At 38.6% G+C, this 21,581-nt stretch overlaps 1 protein-coding gene across 1 annotated transcript in view; it reads left to right on the forward strand.

Moving 5' to 3' along the window:
* The window catches only part of arhgef12.S (Rho guanine nucleotide exchange factor 12 S homeolog), a gene marked incomplete at its 5' end in the record, with an annotated part of 95,405 nt that extends 77,782 nt beyond the window's left edge, over positions 1 to 17,623 (forward strand). Inside the window, 11 exon segments of the mRNA NM_001089294.1 lie at positions 582 to 640; positions 643 to 666; positions 668 to 749; positions 3,289 to 3,376; positions 4,040 to 4,135; positions 5,948 to 6,021; positions 7,011 to 7,196; positions 9,994 to 10,350; positions 10,429 to 10,649; positions 14,329 to 14,398; positions 15,763 to 17,623. Coding sequence (NP_001082763.1) covers positions 582 to 640; positions 643 to 666; positions 668 to 749; positions 3,289 to 3,376; positions 4,040 to 4,135; positions 5,948 to 6,021; positions 7,011 to 7,196; positions 9,994 to 10,350; positions 10,429 to 10,649; positions 14,329 to 14,398; positions 15,763 to 15,794 — 1,289 coding nt within the window. The 3' untranslated portion in view covers positions 15,795 to 17,623.
* Positions 17,624 to 21,581: the final 3,958 nt, after the last annotated feature.

Genomic DNA, 21,581 nt, shown 5'->3' on the forward strand with positions numbered 1-21,581 from the left:
TGAAAAATATGTCTGACCAAAGCTGGTGACAGTCTCCCTCTGAAAATCGTATGATCTGCAATACATGCAGAGATATTATCGTCAGCCGACGAAATATTTGAAATATTAGCAGTTCACTCAATGTTTCCCTCAGCAATCTCTCTCTTTACATACAGCTTTGTGTCAGAGTTGGCTATTTTGAAACCATTCACTTTTATACATTATCTCAGGAAATGGATTTGACCTACCTGTAGTAGAAACATATTGCTGAAGGAGGAATATTAGAAAGTGACTGAACAGGTGCAGAATATTTAACTGATTAAAATGTAAAAAGCCCCTTATGTTCACGAGATGCAGCTCATGTTTATTATCACAATTGTTCCCATTTAACTTTTTTATTCTATCATGAGCCAATGTCACACAAAAACCTTTTTGGATGTTTTAATTTCACTGTATAGTGTATTCAATAACAGAAGACATTTGATAGACAATAAATGCATTTTACAAGGTATTGTCTATTTGGCAGTTTGATATTGTATAACTTTTGTAATTATTTTTTATATTGTTGATTTTTATATATTTATTCTATTTTATATCTGTAGATCTTTACTCTCTGCTGCTAGAGGACATTTTGGTTTTACTTCAGAGACAAGATGACAAGTTAATTCTGAGATGCGTAAGCAAGATTCTGGCTGCAACTTCAGAGAGCAAACATATCTTCAGTCCTGTTATCAAACTCAACACTGTGCTAGTGCGACAGGTGGCAACAGGTGAGTTACAGAGTAACTAGCAACACTTCTTTTTATTTTTGGGATGCAAAACATGTATAAGCATTTGTGGCCCTTTTTTAAGTGTGAAGTATTAGATGTATGTATATGTTTCTCTGTATGCACCTCATGTACGCAAGGCATTGTTCAGTTTTACAATACATGGGCAGACAAATATTGCAATTAAGTTATGCAGATATAAACATAAAGTAATATAGGCAGTAGAAAACCCAAAATACCAAGAATGGATCAGAAGCTATGCTAGTGCTCTTAACTGGTACGTACAGAATTTAGTGCATACAACTAGTGCCTCTGAAAAGAACAGATGAGTCAAACAAGAGCATATAGAGATAAATAATAAAAGATGTAATGAGTTGGGGGAGCCATAAGTGTTTTTAGAAGAATGTTTTTAAAACAGAAGGAAAGTTACCGAAGCAATTCATTGCCAATAGTGCAAGCTAAAACACTATATTTATTCTGCAGAATGATTTACCATACTTGAGTTAACAGCTCTAGAAGCTCTCTGATTGTTTAGGATAGCAGCTGCCATATTAGCTTGGTGTGATATCACCTCCTGCCTGAGACTCTTTCTGCTTACTCATAGCTCTGGGCTCAGATTACAGCAGGGAGGGGGGAAGAGGGAGAGAGGAGCAAACTGAGCATGCTCAAGCCCTAGCCCTGGAGGTTTAAGATGAAAACAGGAAGTCTGATACAGAAGCCCTTGTGTACACAATAGAATGAAAGAAATGTGGTGTTTCTTTTGACAGAGGACTCAGAGCAGCATTACTTTGATGGTTTACCGGTCAGAAACGGAACTAGAGGGGGGCGGGCGCACAGCCGGGCCCCAACCCCCCTCCGTCACCCGGAACTGGCCGGGGAACATGTGGCGGGCGGACTGCCGGGGGGCCCTGAGGGGGTGCAGGCCCTGGCCCGCTCGCACCCCCTGCTCCCCCGGTAGTTCCGCCCCTGTTACCGGTATATTTATATTGACCTTTCTGATAAAGCTTACTTAGTTTTTACCTTTCCTTCTCCTTTAAGCTATTGTATACTGTACTTAACAGGGATGCATGATAAATAATTACATGGTGGAGCTTGTTCTTTCTTAGGTGAAACAAGTAGAACTCTGGCATGTGGTAACCCTAAATGTCAAAGGGTATATTTTACCACATGCCCTTTTCACTGTACACATTTTGAACAAGGGGAGTTTGCTGTCCATTTTAGGGGATACTAGTCATGGGATTTTTGAGACATAGCATATTTTGGATAAGGGATCTTTTTCTAATGTGGAGCACAAAACTCAAGATTAATTCAAGGAAGAAGGTTAGCGCTGAACATAATTTTCCTATTGTTATGATTAGGAAATGTTTGGGTTTTTTTTTTTTTGTTATTTCTTGCACTAAACAGGGCAACATTCAAAGATGAAACTAAAGTCACACCCTACTTCCTGGTCCCAATAAGCAAAGTCAAACAAATCAGTAGTCCACTGAGAAGCCTTCTGTATAGCTGCACTTTATCTAAAATAATACTTATAGCAGGGGGAAGGGAGGCTTCTATATGGGCTGCTGATTTGTTTGACTTTGCACATTGGAAACAAAGTCTTTAGTTTCATTTTCAAATGCTGCCCTGTTCAGAGCAAGAAAATATACGGTAAGCCATGGATATTTCCTAATTTAAGTAGGCAAAAGGTTTGTTCAGCACAAGCCCTATTCATTGCACCAATGTTGAAATAAAGGGGTATACTTTCTCTTTAAGGCTACTTTAGAGCTACCTTAGAAACAGGTTTCCGCGTGCTCTATTAATTTACTGTTTTGCTGTATGGCACTGCATACATAAGTAACACTATATAAATAAAAATATACATAATTTATATCATATTGTTATAATTTAAAAAAAAAAGTTTTGCAAAAATGCTTTTCTTTATTTCTGTAAAAGTAATGTCTGCTTTCCTGCTTGTATATTTCCTAATACATATACAGTTTGTTTGTGATTGAATGGATAGAATTCTGGAGGAACGTTTTAGCCTTTGACAATGACTGAGACGCATTGGTTTGATAACATTTCTGTTCTAAGACCTTGTTTTTAAGGTTTGGCAGGAACGTTCTTTTCTTCTTCTGCCAGAAAGCAAAATAATTACTCCAAAGAGAGCAAAAAAAAAACACAGCTCTGAAAATGGCCCACACTAACTGAATTATATAAACCCCAGACTCTGCACTTCTATAGTTCAACTTTAAAAAAGCAATCACTCCCATATCGCCAGTCAAAATCTAGACTCTTCCAGCAATGTTAAGGACCTAGGTGTCAACACCCTGGTTCTGTCATTCCATTAATCACCGACTGCATGCATCCAAGTTTTTTGAGAATTCCGATGTTCACTAGGTGATGAAATTAGGAAGAGCTCACCAGCTAATGTAGGTGGTCTGTGTGTATTTGCCCAGAACCCGTAGCTCCAGGTAAGATCATATCAATGATAATAGTTCCCGGCAGTCCTTTGTTCCCACTTTTTCCCTTTCTGTCCAATTTCATTTCCTGTTTTGTTTTACAGATAACAAGGCATTCTTTGTTATATCCATGTCAGAAAATGGGGCACAGATTTACGAGCTGATGGCCAATTCTGTTTCTGAGAAAAATGGGTAAGCTGTTCGCATTTTTACCTTGGAGGAGAACTAACTTATGCAATGGGTGCCCCAGCACTCTTAAAAGTATACTTGCTGTGCTTTTCGGTGCTCGCTCCAATCGGAGACGCCGTCACATCCCCATATTATATAGAATTGTGAAAGGAAGAAGCAGCACTCGTATATTGCCAAAAAGATATATTAGAAAATCAGTGCATCACTTAGCAGCAATGTTTCAGACAACCTGTGTGTCCTTTATAAAGCCAGAAAGAATCTCGGGCATTGATACTATGCAACAATAAATAATTTGAGTTTTTATACCTGGGTGTGCTGGTCTGAAGATAATTAGTGTATACAAAATTACCGTGCACCCCCTCCCTTTGCTGAAACTATTAGCCTTGGAGTTCGGATACTCATTTATATATTATATTGTGTAAACCTTCTCACAACAGACACCAGTTCCATCCCTCTTTGCATATTCAGTGAGCAGGTCGGTTTTGCTAGTCTAATACGGGGTGAATATTAACATCGTGCTCCCTTCTGGTTTTTTTTTTTTTTTTTTGTCCTCCTAGAAATCTGAAATATTAATGCAACATTAGGGTAAAAACCTTATGGCACCAAGCAGTTCAACTTTTACTATATCCTTTGAACTAATATTATTTCACATTCCCTTACCATAAGGTGGCAAGACCTCATAACAAGCATGGCTGCAACATCGAAGACTGAAAATTCTCAGCCTGCTCAGTTACAGCAGACTGACCCAGACCTGGACAGCGAGTGAGTATACAAGAATTTTAATATTTTGGTGCTCTGGTAAATTCAATGTAACTTTCATATGGGCAAAACAGGAAAAGGGCTTTGGGAGAAACACTGTAAGATGCTGCTTGTTATTCTCCTTTTATATCTGCCCTACAATTAACATATGTGTTTACCTCCATTTTTATAAACATATGATAAAATATCTCCTCTACATTAATTTACCATGAGTCTTACAAACCACTTTTACTGATATGTACATTCATAGTTCTTAAATTCAGCCCCACCTATCTTTGAATTCAAGTAAAATAACTATGATGCATTATAATTGTATAATACCCAAGAGCCTTTGCATATCTTGAAAATTATAATCTTGCAATCTGTGTTCAGTGATGTCATTTGTGTAACTTGATTTACTGAAACGTGAGTATTATAAGGAATAATGTAACCCTGTGGTAAAATATGAAGATGTTTAATTATCTCTGTTAATTATCATATCCTTATAGTTTGCAACAGGAGATGCATCATTCCCTATATAAAGGCAGCCTTGTGGTGTGGATGCCTCATCCATGCACTTGTCCTGCTCTCATGACCCCAGGATATCCTTTCTAAAGCTATCATGCCTTGTCAGTTGTATGAATCCACCCTTAATTATGTGAATGTAATGTGGTGTAACTTGCAAGCACATATAGGGGTATGTACCCTTGGATCTGTACTGTTCAATGTTGGTATCCGTGAAAGTAATTTCATTTGCATGGACTTGTGAAAGATTAATTTAAATGGATCTTCTCAAAAGGTAGAACTCCACAAATAAAGGTATCGCTCAAGAAATCACATGACCTGTACAACCTGTTTAAAGGGTAGGAGAGTAACCTACTAGATCCCTTGATTGTGACTAAGGGTGCAGAGGGTGTTCCAATGCTCTAACTAAAGCTGGCCATAGACGCACAGATTTCATCCAGTTTTCAGACTGACTGTGTTGTCCCGACAATTTCCGTACCATTTATTAGACCAGACAGGTTAGAAAATTTGTGGGGTAACTATATCTTTGCATGTATTTGCCTATCCATAGGTGACTCTGACTACTATTGCAGGACGTAACATTTGTATGACTACGAAACCAATTAGGACCGCTTCGAACTCCCCTGTAGTGCCGGTTGCTCAGTCCGCAGCGTCCCCACTGCCAACAATAGATACACGAACAGGAGGACGGCACTCCGGTAAAAACAGGTTTTTATTGCTGGGTACTGTAGGAATACATAGGCCTAAGTATTCCTACAGTACCCAGCAATAAAAACCTGTTTTTACCGGAGTGCCATCCTCCTGTTCGTGTATCATTTGTATGACTACTGTCTATCAATTAATGGCCAGAACTTCGTCTAATTTTTTTATTTACCCTGCTTTGATTCTACAATTTAAATCTGAATGGTTTGTTTTAGATTTTTGCATTGAAGCGAACGATCGCTATCCAACTTTTCATCATACAAGGATTAATATCTGTGTATCTATGGACAACTTAAAAATAAGTATTAGGTGTCTTTACAAAACATAAATAAAGGTTTGCAGTAACTTTCAGTTTGTTGATTATGTCAGACTACATATGATTCAAAGGAACAATTTTCAACGAACTGGCAATCTTGGAGATTAAAGGCTAATTCAGTATCTTTAGTCTTATAATTAGAAGATACTGTATATCAGGACCTTGATGATAGGAGGAGGTACAGAGACTAAGAGGAAAAAGAACAGAACACCCATTGCCCTTTAGTGATTGTATGGGCCTACATAATGCATTATTAGCAGTAAAATCCCTTTGTTTCTGATATACATTTGCAGGGAAGAACACGAAGATCAGCAAAAATTGTCAAATGACAAAGAAGACGAAAGACTTCTTCATAGGCACAGAACAGGTAACTGCAGTTTGTTTACTGTAAAGAGTTGGCACCATAATTTCTGTAAATTCACAATTATAGCACATTTACTTTATCAATTTTTTTTTACTTTTTTGTGTAAATTTAATATAAACGTCATCATATAGAAACTTTCTAAATATAATCTATTAAATATTTTGCATCGCCTCTGAAATAATCAAGTTGATGTTCACTATCCCACTGTCAGCATCTGTTTCTCTTCATTCTGTATTCATGCAGCAGTTGGGTGTCCGTTCAAACCAATATATCTCATGGGGGGGGGGGTTTCCTTTCCTAGCAGATGATTTAGAGCTCACTCAAATAACTGATTCCAGTACAAATAAAATCTAAAAAAATGCCTTTTGCACAAATTCAGCATGTAGAGAGACAGGATTTCTGGTGATTTTAATAGAGTGAGCTCTAATACATCTTCTAGGCAAAAGGAGCCCCCCTTATAATATATATTGGATCTAACTGTCAATAAATATCTTATACCCAACTCCTGCATGAAAAGAAGAGAGAATGAAGAGAAACAGATGAAAGTTTCTTATTTCAGTATGCTGAAGCTTATATTAAATTTTCATGATAGTTCCCCTTTAAGTTTGCGGCACTTCTGCTTCCTCCAACAGCATAGCTGTGATTGTGCAAAGTTACCCTCTTACCCATGTTTGGTCTTGTCGTGTAAGGTGTTTGGCGTAATTGACACCAAATTGCTTTCACTGTGCACATTCCAGTTCGATGGTGACTACCAGGTAGCCAACACCAGTATCAAATTCTGCATTTAGAGACCAGGTACAAGGGGGCTTGAGATGTTTTACAGTGATGCAGCTATGAGGATGGGGGGAAATCTGAACACTCAACCATTCTACTGCACTACTGATAAACAGTAAAATAAACTTCAATATCCACCAGCTAAAAATATCTTTAAAATAGTATATATTCTTGAATGTTTTCAAATGTATCTGATTTGCTATTCTTATTTCACTTAGACAAAGACACTGAAAGTTTAGTTCAGCCAAAATCCTTTTCTCCATCACCAACACATGGCAGCATCCTCCCTCACCATGCGGGTATTCTTAAAGATCAGAATCAGCAAGACTTCAGATGCAGCACCAGTCCCTCCTCCTGTCATCCATCTACAGAGCATCACCTGGCAGTGCATGCACTGAGAAACTGTGAGTTGAAGATAGTCTTCCTAGTTAATAGTTTAAACATTGTAGAGGCACCAGACATACAGTAAAACATCAGACATGTATATGTAATATAAAATTGCTTAGAATTACATTTTATTACTTTATGCAAGAATTTTTTTTTGGGGTAGATGAGCCCTCTAACTGTTTTGGACAGGTGACATTTTTTTTTAAATGCAATGCAGTTATACAGGTTTTGTATAAGAAATGGATTTTGGTTTCATTTCAGTCATTGTTCTAATGTGTGATTTTGTTATTTTGGGTGGCAATACTTAGTTCTTAAGTCAGCAAGTGAGATCTGCTGGATTCTAAGATACCATAAACTCGAGAAAGCTAAATTACAGTATTAATGGTATGGGGCAATGTTTCAACAGGATTAAAGCGGACCTGTCACCCAGACACACAAATTGGTATTATAAAATTCCTTTTTCAAATTAAACATGATATCCAATTTCTATTTTTTATTAAAGCATTCATAGCTGTTGTACTCTCATTTACACATCTCAAATCAAATATTGTCAGCCTTAGGCATAGAGGCGGGGCAGACAATTACTTTCACTTTCCATTCAGCACTTCCTAGATGTCACTGCTCTCCACATATTCCCCAGTTCTCTTTACTGTTTAATTGTGTAACCAGGAAATGGGATGGACATTGGGTCCCCTATTCTGGTATACAAACAAGATTCTGTGCTGATGCAAGACTTGCCCTAATAACAGTGTCCACAAAATGGCTTCTGCCTGCTTGCTACAATTATACATTTCCAGAATGAAGGAAACAAGATTCAAATAATTTATATTGTGTAATTAAAGTTCATTTTGCTTGACTAATATGATAAAATAGGATTCTGAATCATTTTTTTGGGTGACGGGTCCACTTTAACAGTATCAACGACTGAAGGAAGAAAGGCCAAAGGTGTTCTCAAAGGGATACTGTCGTAATTTTCATTTGATGCTATCAGGAGCTATGACTGTTAGTTAGGGTTGATTTGACCACGGCTGGTTTTCCCTGACAGCGGTGACAATACATCAAAAAAAAAAAGTTTGCGTATCAAACTATCAAATCAGAATGCACTATTATTCTGAAGCAGAGCAGTGGCAGCAGTATAGAAACATGGTGCTCCTGTTATCTTGTCTTGTTCCATTGCTTTGTTTATAGGCTGAGCAAACATTCTCTCTTTGCAAGATATCAGCTTCTGGGAGAAGTGGGGTTTGGCATGATTTCAACATGCAGTCAAGCAAGCAAGACTGAAGCTTATCAGAGCCCAAGTCACAAAGCTGAGGGGACTTGGGAAAGAAAGAAAATGACTTGCCTCATGTCACATTTCAAAATTAAATATCAATCTATTTGCTCTTTTAGAAACTGATTTCAGCACAGGATTCTGCTTGAAAAGTGTTAAGTGGTTTTTTTTTGGGAGGTGGGATATTCCCTGTGATAGTATCCCTTTATTTAGCAGTAAAAAAGCAAGAACAAGGGCTGTATAAAAGCAAGTGTGGGCAGGATCATTACAGTGGTATCTTAAGAGATGTGCAAGTGACAGAAGGTTCACATACTACTGCGAGTAAGGAGATTTCATTATATGCAAAGGAAAGGGATTTTTATGATCATTAGTAAAATTCTTCACTCAGAAAAGTAATAGTTCGTCATAATATGAATATAATATATACAGGAGACTGTCATGGGAAATTTTTTTTTTAAAATGAATCAGTTAATAGTGCTGCTCCAGCTGAATACTGCATTGAAATCCATTTCTCAAAAGAGCAAACAGATTTTTTTATATTTAATTTTGAAATCTGACACGTGGCTAAACATATTGTCAGTTTCTCAGCTGCCCCAAGTCATGTGACTTGTGCTCTGATAAACTTCAATCACTCTTTACTGCTGTACTGCAAGTTGGAGTGATATCACCCCCTCCCCTTTCCCCCCCCCCAGCAGCCTAACAACAGAACAATGGGAAGGTAACCAGATAACAACTCCCTAACACAAGATAACCACTGCCTGGTAGATCTAAGAACAGCACTTAATAGTAAAAACCCATGTCCCACTGTGTTCCATTCAGTTACATTGAGAAGGAAAAACATCCTGCCAGAAAGCATTTCCCTCCTAAAGTGCTGGCACAAGTCACATGACATGGGGCAGCTGGGAAATTGACAAAATGTCTAGCCCCATGTCAGATTTCAAAACTGAATATAAAAAAAATCTGTTTGCTCTTTTGAGTAATGGATTTCAGTGCAGAAGTCTGCTGGAGCAGCAATATTAACTGATGCGTTTTGAAAAAAAAAAACATGTTTTCCCATGACAGAATCCCTTTAACCTTCCTACCAACCATAAAGCAGATTTGAAAGTGTGAAAGATGAATAAAGAAGCATTTCATAATCAAATCAAACAAAATGGTCAGTCTGTTATTTGGTTGCACTTGCAGGCTGGAAACCAGCAGAATACTTATGCTTCCAAAATCATACAAAAAAAAAATAATGAAGACCAATCAAAGGATTGCTTAGAATAATTCCTAAAAGTTCACTGGTGCACTTTCCCTTTGTGTTCATCTTAATGATACATGGTGTGATCTTTGCATGGATGATAAAATGATGTCCTTTTATTTATCAGTATGTGTTTTAGTGATGTTTTATTACCTCTTTTGACTTTAAATGTATTATTACAGGTTTTAAGTCAGTTTTTTGTGCTAGCAAACACATACGCCAAGCATTTAGCATGTTAATGCTTACAAATTCATTCTCTCTCTCTCTCTCTCTCTCTCTCTCTTTCTCTCTCCCCCCCCCCCAGTGGGACTGCTAAAACAGTTACTGGAGCAACAGCTGAAGTTCCTCCAGAAAGAGGAAGAAGAAAACTTTCAACGATTTTGCAGCCATAAAACAAAGGATCAAAATCTTACAAGGGTTTCAAGCTTGAATAAGCAGAACAGGGGAAGCAGGGAGTCTGACTTAAATAAAGATCTACATGCTCTGCACAGGGCTATAGACAAAGGTTCTGAACATGGAAACACTGGCCCAGATTGTGTTGCTGAGATATTGGAAGAGAGTGGGGAACAGTTTTTTGATGCACAGGAACCACATAGTGATATATATGTAGATGGCTCCAGAAGAGAAAAGCACATTGAAGAGGCACAATTCAGATCATCAGGTAGGCTTTGAATCCTGTCATTTGAGGCAATGCTACTTTAATCCTCTAGTCTTAACATTGCTTTGTTTCTGCCTTCAGAAAACTACCTGATACTGGATGGCTATGAGAATGTGCCAGAGAGCTCCACGGATGATGATCTCTCTGCCTCACACTACTCCAACCAAGGAGATCCAAACGATTCTTTGCATGGGGAAGAGAGGCTGGCCTTCAATGCCCTCGAGCCTGCATCATCTTCAGAGGCTTTTGATCAAATGCTTCATTACATTGAAACCATTGAATCAGACTTGCAGCAGCTCAAGGTAAGCACTGAAATAACTGTAGATATCAGGGTTTTAGATTTAAGCCATAAGTGGTTATTATCAAAGATTATAGAACATGACACTAGTACAGAATTGCTGTGTTGCAGAAGAAGCTCAAGGTTAAATGCCATTCTGTTATTAGAATGTAGAATGGACAGTAACATGTTGTGCATACTGCTTGAACTTTTCTGTGTGTAACAGATTTCATCACTTTTTATGTAACTGAAGTATTTCAGTGTGATTGTGCACCCCCTCTTCCCCCCCCCCCATAAAGATCATGGCTGCCGGGACTAATCATCCAAAACCACCTCCCAATTCACTTGTATAATATTCATGCAACAACAGGTTGTACAGGAGGGGATTGTCACTCAGGAATGCGTTGGTCAGCAACTCTATGATGTGACATCACATAACAAACCAGTGTGCTGTGATTGTAGGCATGCAAGTGAATGAGGGGCACACTGGTGTAAGCTGGTACCTCAGAAGATGCAGTAGATAAGCTGAGTGACGGTGGAGAAAGTCACAAACTGATCCTGACTTCATCCACTTCAAATTCATGCTCTCCTGCTACAATCGAGCTCTATCATTAGCTAGATAACAATACTTCTCTTCTTTAATCTCCACTCTGTCCTCTAAACTACAGCGACTGTTTGCCACATTTAACTCACTCCTATGCCCCCCTCCATCTATTAATGTAACTGCCCAAGATCTTGCTCATTTCTTTAATGAAAAAATCGATCTCATTAGGCTGAGCATACCGTCTGACAACAATCTCAGACTAAAGTGCAGTCCACTCACATACACTTTGAACTCCTTCACCCCTGCAACACTAGATGAAGTTAGCAAACTTCTAGCCTGCTCAAAACCCACAACCTGTTCCCTTGAACCCATAGCCTCTCGCCTCCTCTATCCAATCTCTGATACACTCTCTCCTGCACTTGCCCACCTATTAAATCTTTCACTCTCTACTGGTACCTTTCCATCCTTATACAAACCAGCACTAATCACTCCTATCCTCAAAAAACCTTGCCTTGATCCCAGCTCTCCCGCTAACTATCGTCCAGTTTCCCTTCTTCCATTCACATCCAAATTACTAGAAAGGCTTGTTTACAAACGCCTGATCCAGCATCTCGCTCACAACTCCCTTCTCGACCCCCTGCAATCTGGCTTCCGCCCATCACACTCGACTGAAACTGCACTCACCAAAGTAACCACTGATCTTCTGCTGGCAAAGTCTAAAGGTCACTATTCCATACTCATCCTTCTAGATCTCTCTGCAGCCTTTGACACAGTTGACCACACACTCCTCCTAGACATTCTATACTCAGCTGGCATTCGTGACAGTGCTCTTGCATGGTTTACATCATTATCTGTCTGACCGTTTCTTTAAAGTTGCCTTCTCTAACTCTACTTCTACTACATTCCCTCTCTCTGTCGGAGTTCCTCAAGGCTCTGTTCTAGGCCCCCTGCTGTTCTCGCTCTATACAACTTCGCTAGGAAAACGTATTCAGTCATTTGGACTTCAGTATCACCTTTATGCTGATGACACCCAACTCTACTTGTCTACTCCTGATCTTTCTAATTCTGTCCTTTCCCAAGTTACAGATTGTCTCTCTGCTGTCTCCTCCTGGATGTCACAGCACCACCTGAAACTGAACCTCTCAAAAAACAGAACTCATTATATTTCCTCCAAGATCTTTCCCTGTCCCTCAGATATCACTCACAGTAAACAACACCACCTTTCATTCCACCACACAGGCTCACTGCATAGGAGTTATCTTAGACTCACATCTGTCTTTTTCACCACACATTCAAACACTTGCAAAATCTTGTCGTATACAACTGCGCATCATTGCCTGAATACGACCATATCTCAGTTCAGAATCAACTAAAACACTGATTCAGTCGCTCATCATCTACTGCCTTGATTACTGCAACCTACTCCTTGCATGTATTCCAACAAGTCACCTTTCACAACTCCAATCTGTTCTAAATGCGGCTGCTAGACTCATTCATCTATCTCGCCGCTCAATATCAGCTGCTCCCTTATGCATGTCCCTTCACTGGCTCCCAATCTCCTCAAGAATCAAATTCAAATTACTAGCACTCACGTTCAAGGCCCATTATAATTCATCTTTGATCTCCCAAATACACTCCTTCACGAAACCTTCGCTCTGCTTCTGCTTGGCCACGCTTCTCCTCTCATCACTTCTGTCCATTCTCGTCTACAAGACTTTTCTCGGGCTTCTGCTTTTCTCTGAAACTCTGCCTTGAGCTGTCAGACTTTCTCCTTCTTTCCAAACTTTCAAACGCTCCTTAAAGACCCACCTGTTTAAAGAAGCTTATTCAATGTACAGGTATGGGACCTGTTATCCAGAATGCTCGGGACCTGGGGTATTCCAGATAATGGATCTTTCCGTAATTTGGGTCTTCATGCCTTAAGTCTACTAGAAATTAATTTAAACATTAAATAAACCCAATAGGCTGGTTTTGCTTCCAATAAGGATTAATTATATCTTAGTTGGGATCAAGTACAAGCTACTGTTTTATTATTACAGAGAAAAAGGAAATCATTTTTAAAAATTTGGATTATTTGGATAAAATGGGAGACAGACTTTCTGTACTTCGGAGCTTTCTGGATATCGGGTTTCCGGATAAGGGATCCTATACCTGTACCTTAATTAATCAATCATTGCTGTATCATAAATCACAAAATTGTTTCTAAAATCCTAATGTCTCAATTGTACCCTAACCTTTACTTTGTAAACTTAAATTTAGGGCCCTCTTATCCTATTGTTCTCTGTAACCCTTGTTTGTTATCTACCATTTATTCCCTGTTTTGTTATAACTAAGGTAAAGCACTGTGTATCTTGTCGGTGCTATATAAATAAATGATGATGATCTTTCCTGCAATTGAAAATGGATGTAGAATAAGGAGGCAAATTACTTTAAAATATTATCCAAACTGAAAACCAACTGATATTTCTAATTAGCACTGCTGTGACTAAAAAAAAAACTGTGAGCCTAAAGCTTCACTGGTCATATTTATTGGAACAAATGTCTTTGTAACCATCCTATAGATATTTAAAGTATTTGGCTCTTTAGTATAAGGGTTTGTATTAAGAACTGTTAACAATCCCTTTATTTTAGAAATCCAGTAAAGCGTACTGTCTCAGGCTATTATTGACTGGAAACACTATCTTTATATAACACATTCTTGTGCCTAGGAGCAGCTGTTGTGGCTGTGATAAGGATAGCTTTTATAAAATGACAAATAATGACATTGTAACTTTGGGAAATTAAAATAGAAATGTCAGACTCGTTTGTTTTTATACCTTTCAGAGGTGCGTGTTCCTTTTTTATTTTAGTTAGAAAGTCTTGCAGCACATTTATTGTCTTCTAAAGACCGTAGTCACTGCAATTTCCCTTTTATTGAGCTCCGAGAGTTTTCTTTATTTTAAACAAAGTCTTGTCATGGGACAGGTTTCTGGAATTAACCATAAACAGATGAAGAGCATAACTGTAAAAAAAAAAATCTCTGTTCCTTCAGGTGTATAAAAAGATCCACGAGGTTAAGACCCTGTTAAAAATATGAAATTTGCTTTTTTCATGTTATTGCCTAAAATCTAGTATATAATTGTTTTCTACTGTTAACTTTATTTTTGCTGTTTGTTTGCAGGGGCTTGAAGATCATTATATCACATATCGTAACAGGGTGGCTTTGTCAGGGGTCTTGGAGGAAGATCCAGGTATAAGCAGCTTTTATTTCCATCTCAAATTTTAGCATGCATATAGTTAGCAGGTCTCTTCTCTGATCAAGCATTGGACATAAATCTTCTGTAGATGAAGCCCTCCTATATTCCCCGGGCAGTTTAAGGCATGCAGGCAGTGCAGATTTCAAATGCTTCCATAAATCAGGTCCTGCTTACTTTGCATTCATGTGTGACATCTACAGACTTCACCTATCAGCCTGAGTTCCAGCTCTCTTCTATTTTCTGTACTGATGGTCTTCCTGTTCACTCTTACCTTCTATTAAAACTGGTCTAAACTCCTCAGTGTATAATTACTACCACAGTATAAAATGATAGACATATTTTCTCTGGATTGCAGGACGGGTTTTGTGTTCAATTATAGTACAGAACAATGAATACTGTTGAGCTTGTTCCTTTTATTATGTAAGCTAATTGTATGCATGATTAAGCAATTACAAATCTCTGTTTAGGTTTATTTGTTAGAAGTAAATTAAGAAATGAAACATTTGAAATGTTACCCCTTTAACCGATTCTAAGTCTGTCCCACCACTTCACAATCTGAATGGGTTTGTTGACTGTGTACAAGTGGAGCAACTGATTCATTCATTCCCTTGTGGTATTGAATCCTGTGCAAAGAAAGGACAATACCATATGGAAAGAAACATATTGGGGGCCGTACAAATACTGCAATATAAAAATAAGTGAGGATGACTGAGCTACTTATCAAATAACCTCACTTTGCACCCAGGTGAATTGTAATACAAGGCTCAAATTCTGCAACTCATAGGAACCAATTATATAACATTTAAATTGTAACAGTTTAAGGGCATGTAAAGTCTAAAATAGAATAAGGCTAGAAATGCTGTATTTTGTATACTAAATATAAACATGAACTTACTGCACCACAAGCCTAATCAAACAAATAATTTATGCTTTCAAAGTTGGCTACAGGGGGTCACCATCTTGTAACTTTGTTAAACATCTTTGCTAAACATCTTTGCAAGACTAAGACTGTGCACATGCTCAGTGTGGTCTGTGCTGCTAAGGGATCGTCATAAACAAATCTGCTTGAGTTCTGCATGGCTGGGAAGTAAGGCTGTTCATAAGTATGATTGTTTCCCTGCTCAGCAGTTAGGGACCATCTGACAATTCCTATCCACAGCAGTAAATGAAGGGAGAATTTCACTGCATACAGTCAGGTTTCTTATAAAAAACCGTACACATTTTTTAATTAAATTATATTGGTGATAGGTTTCTTTTTCATTTTTGCCTTTACATGCCCTATAATTGGTTTTGCATTAACCCCTTTGTATTACATGGCATAAACATCCTAATGTTGTATTCATTTTTTTTGTCCATAGATAAGGCAATGCTTCCTACAGATAAGGGTTAAATCCAGAGATTATTCAACTTGGTCCATGGAATCCCATCTGATTTGAAGGGATCTGCCTGCAGTTCCTTACCCTACTTTGGGAACAACACGCATGTGCACAGTCTGCTGCCAACTCGCTCCAGCCTCCCCAACTCATGATCCACATTAAGATACCAAATGTACAGAGATGTGGTGATAAGATATAAAAGTATTTAGCAATTTCTACAAGAAGTGAAGAAAAAATGAGAGATGTATTTATTTGTCTTTGATTTAAGGCACATTGTTTTCTTGCTTTTTTTATTGTTGTATATTTTCAACCCTTTATTGTTCGTTACATGGGTGAGTTCATGGCAAACCCATCTGTACTGCAGTCAAGCAGCAGAGGGAGTGTGGTAGGTATGTTTAGAGTAATCACATATTTTCCCAGTCAGTCTTTCAAGGCTGTTGATCATGCATGTTCAGTGTGATATTGCCCTTAAAGGGCACAACCATGCTTCTTTCCCAGATATAAGGGGAAAGGTCATGCCAGTTACACCAAATAGACATGTCGTGCGTTAGTGGTTATGATGATGCTGCTTGTCCTCCAGAACACTAGCATAGGTTGCCAAAACACTACTGAGCTAGCCATGCCCTTTTTGAGACAGGCACAGGCACCACAAATAATGTTGAGGGCCAGTAATAAAGTTGCCTGGTGGCCTGCCTCCATATTTGCACTGACAGTGCCAAGGTGCTCTTAGCTGAGTTTTTACCCTCCCATTCCATCCACCATTTACACCTGAGGCTGGAGATATATTCAGAAGTGTCTTCACCCACAACCAAGTATTTAATCCTACGCTTCCAGCATTAGCTGCAACTTTATCAGGCTTTGGAATTGATTGCTGCTCATTTTTTAGCCATTCTCTGTATATCTGAGCAGTTTTGGGAGAGAAAACTGCCCTGCTAGCAAATAGCAGACTTTTGTGCCAGTTACTGTTAGTGTTTAGCTGTTACTCCTGAAACCTTCCCACAGAGGTCACCTGGGAACCCTTTGTTAAACCACAGGGAACCTTGTGTTTAATTCAGACAATCTCTCAGATCTGATGCTTGCACAGTGGAACAAGGAGGGGAAACAAATTACGCGATCATACAATCATCTCTCCTGTCTGCGGCAGAGAGCCAGTCAACTGACAGATTTGCACCACCGAAGGTGACCAAATATCTACAGGTGCTCCTTCTTGGGTATTATCAAGTTCACGAGCCCTCTCTGTTCCACTACATTACCAGACAATTACATGATTGCTAGCTAATATCATTTAAATCTTGTAAATGCCCTTGTAGACATCATCAACATGTGTACAACCACTGCCTGCAGCAACTTAGAATGCTGGATCTGCTAATTCTATATCCTCTTAAATGCTAATGTAGCTGGATTAGAGGGACAGGAAGTGGGCTAGAATGCGTCTTTGCACTTTTAGGATTGATCATTCACAGCTTTCTTTGCTGTGTTTTTCCCAATAAAGGGAGTGTTCTGTACCCTTTCTGTATTTTTTTTTTTTGTATACAAAAAAAACTCTACTGGTTGTATTCACTTTGTACATCAGTAATGCACTCTTAACAGTGGCTAAAACCAAGATTTTGGAGTATTCTTTACAAGAAAGTTAACATTCATATTCTATGTTTTTATTGATCATGAATGGCTGATATATAATTATCCTGATGTATGTTTGTGAAATAGCTCTTTTTATTCATTATAGCCCATAAGTTTGTATGTTTCTGGAATGAAATATCTCTCAGCTAGATATTTTTGGAGGGGGGTGGTTCAGGGAGAGTGGGAAGTAATATTCTGATATTAAATAAGTTTACAGAAACACAAGTACCTCTTCCATGACTTTTTTTGTTTGATGTTTGACTACTTTATGAGAAAAGAGATCTGAAAAAAGCTACCCTGATATGAAAACATTACAAATGCCGTTTAAATTACAGTAGAACCTCAATTTTACATGCCTGGTTTTAAGTTTTCCCTCATTTTACATTGTTGTTTTGTGGTCCCACCTTATATTATGCATAACACATTTCCCTTATTTAACATTTTCCTGGATTTTACACCATTTTTTCTGGTCCCCTGAAAAACATAAAATGGGGGTTCTACTGTATTGTTTTGTTTTTTTTCTTTGTTAAAGTATATTTTCATCAGTCATTTGCATCAGGATTTCTCAAAGGCTTGAGTTAAAAAAATTACATTTACAGTACCCTTCACATAATCCTGCCAGAACTATTGTGACAGAAATGTCTTGCAGAATATTTTATTAAATATGTGTAAAATAAGGAATGGTCACAACGTGAAGCAGTTAACTAGCTGACAAACAGGTTGGTATATCAAAAATAACCATACTGGGTTCAGTAAATACGTTAAATGTTCAGGAAACAAGAAAGAACCAATACTCTTCCAGAATGTGTAAGATTAATATATTTCATGAACATAAATGCAAGAACCTATTGCTAGATATACCGTATATACAGTTGTGATCAGAATAATAGCAGCCCGACATCAACCTGATCATTCACTGTTGATAGAAATTATAATTCTGCATGGCAAATAATTTACTAGTAGGTGTAGTAGAGTAATGGAAACCAACAGACAAGACATTTATGCTGCTTATTCTGTGTAATTGAATCATTAATTGTTCAAAATAATAGGAGTGTGGAGTTCCATTAGAGAGGTCATTCATTCAGTGAAAAAATGGTTTTCAGTTACGGCCCTTATATAAGGAAGGAAGGCAGTAAATGTTGTGCATGCTGTTAGAGTGCATTTCTTTCTGAAAATGGGTCGTTCCAGACATTGTTCAGAAGAACAGCTTAATTTGATTTTGATTGGACAGGGGAAAACATAAAGAAGTGCTCAGCTAAAATGATCTCAAATGCTTTTTAATGGCAACCAAAACCTGAAAGTCATGGAAGAAAATGGAAAACCACCATTCAAATGTATAGAAGACCAAAGATGGTGTAAAGTTACCTGTGAGTACTGTTATAATAAGAAGATGCCTATGTGAAGCCCAGCAACCGGCAAGAAGCCCCAGCAAAGTCCCATTATTAAAAAAAAAAAAATAGATGTGCTGAAGGGGATACAGTTTGCCAAAGAACACACTGACTGGCCTAAAGAAAAATGGCACAACATTTTGTGGACTGATGAAAGCAAGATTGTTCTTTTTGGATTTAGGGGCCACAGACAATTTGAATAGACATCAGCACATGTAAAACATGCAGCAATCCTTAATTGGACCGAATAGTGGAAATAGGGAATTTCCAGTGATAAAGCCAAATTGCCGTACAGTATGTATAGTGTAATAAACCTACTAGACCTCTGGTGTAAGGACAGTCCTCAAGACTGTTTAGATCTTCTTGCAAAAAACCTCAAAAAAACTATACTGGCCAAAGAGCAGGATTATTGATCATTGCTACCTCAAAACACCAGCCTTCACATACGAGGAAAATTTAAGACCTTTGCACAAATCTGCCAATAGTCTTATCACAGATCCCTTGATTCTGAATGTTGTTGCACACAGGTACACTTTCTAAATAGACTACAAACAGAGTAATTCCGTCACACATTACTGCACAACCTTTAAAAAAAGATAAGCCCTGCTCGCCATTATAAAGGATGTGCTTCAATGTCATTACACCTGTTGCAGCTCAACTCCTTCATTGGTTACTATTCCAACCTCTTCCTAATACCAAAAAAGGACTAAGGCATTTGTACAGTTAACCCGCACCCAACCCCATTCCAGCATATAAAAAGGAGCGTGTCTAGTAGAAGTGGGGCACTTGGGATGGACCCAGGCAACGCTCACAGCATGCAAACTTTGTACAGCAGTTGACCCAGATCCCCTGGCTTTGAGCTGGCCTGCACATCACTACTACACTCCCTCACAAATTTGGGAAATGTATATGTTTCAAGATGGCGTTTCTTGCATTATGTTGAAAACAGAGATCAGTTATGTGTATCAAGTACATTCCCATCCATGAGTATCATCAACACTTTCTGCAGGTTGCTATCCAGAAGCCGAAAGAGGATCGATCTGTGGTGCTCGCTGGAATAACCCTGGGCCGGTGCAGTTTTCTGCTGATAGGAGCACTGGCCTGGGGTTTCAGGTAAGTAAATAAATTCACTTGGAGGGTTGCCTAACATTTGGCACTCCCAAGTGGTAAACAACTTTCCTTCTCATTTAACATTGGTTTCTAAAAACAGCTGTATAATCTTTCTGTTAGTGGGCAGAACCCTGCCTGCCTTTCTTATGTACATGAAATATCAGTTAGTCATTGGGAACTATGTGATAAAGCAATGTGGTTAATGCAGCATGTTTTTTAGCACATTAATAGTTCAGTTCAATGCTAAAATTATTTATATTAAGTAAACTATGTGACTACGTATTTATTGTCGTTCTCAAGAGGTGAAAGACTACACAAATGGCAGTCAGTAAAATGCAGTATTACTATTCTTCTAAAGCAACTCTGTGACACGTTCACAAGTGTGTCAGTAATGTATGTTCTTGGCACTAACCTATATTAACCTAATTAACCTATATTCTTTTTCTTTAGTCTTTTTGTGTGTTTTGAATTCCAATGTTCCCATTATATGCCCCTTTTACTCCCATTTTCTATATCCGTGTCTTTCTCACCACTTTCAATGTGTTTGCTGTCTTGCCACTTGCTTAACTTACACTCAGCAAACATTATGCTTCGTAAACACAATTGTGTAATAGGTACCAAAAACATAAGCAGTATCCACATTCCGTACAAAGGCACAAAAGTACATGGTGTAAAAGATCCTTGAAACGGTATACTGTATGTGCATTACTCAAATAATTTGACAGTATTGGGATGCAAATTGTCAGTTATAAACTTGTCTTGTTGTGTGGATATTACACTATCCATTCAGCAATAGATTAAAAGTGCACTTTACATAGTGAAAAGCATGTTGTAGAAGTTTTAAATTTTGCAATTAAAAGATCATATGCTGTCACTGTAGATGTTAAATATATACTTATACTGTAGTTTGTTTTCTTTTAAAAAAATGGTCTGCGTTTTGGCTAACCACTTGCCCATCTGTTTGTAAGTGATGCTTCATTCTGTTTAACCTTACTTTTGTGCTTTCATTTAGACTCAATGTGCTTTTTCTTAGCTGTTTTCCTTGTTTTAACAATAACCGATTATTCCCCTGGGAACTGTATTGACTCAGAACAACATCTCAAAAAAATGCAAATAAAACTGCAGACTTTTGCTTCCCCTCCTGTGTCTTGACCAGAGTAAAGCCTCTAACCTCCCCTCTTCAGGGAAATTGCTGATACATTCTTGCACATGCAGCAACTCCTGGGGTTGTGGTGGTTGAATCTGCTCATTGCAGGAACGCTGCATCACTGTTGGTGATGATAAAATGTCCATTCTGTGTCCATACAGTCTCTTGTTTCCATTGTATGAACCACTTTCTCATCTCTACATGGTAATGATGTATGGGTCAGGACAAATTTAACCTGCAGCAGATCATAACCTGTCAGGGTCGGACTGGACATGGGGGGGCCCACCGGGTAACTATACTCCGGGCCCCCCGTGCGCATGCGCAAACGTCTCAGCGCATGCCAGCGCGCATGCGCGAACGGGTCGCTGCACGCCAGCGCGCATGCGCGAACGTCTCTGCGCACGCTGGTGTGTATGCAAACGCCGGTGCGCATGCGCGAACACCAAAGCGCATGCGATACCGGCGCACCGATTACATTTTATTTGGGTGCCAGAACATTGGGGGAGGGGGCTGAGCCGGCGGGGGCCCATGAAGGC

Source organism: Xenopus laevis, chromosome 7S (assembly GCF_017654675.1).
Source record: "Xenopus laevis strain J_2021 chromosome 7S, Xenopus_laevis_v10.1, whole genome shotgun sequence".
NCBI classification, from domain to species: domain Eukaryota; kingdom Metazoa; phylum Chordata; class Amphibia; order Anura; family Pipidae; genus Xenopus; species Xenopus laevis.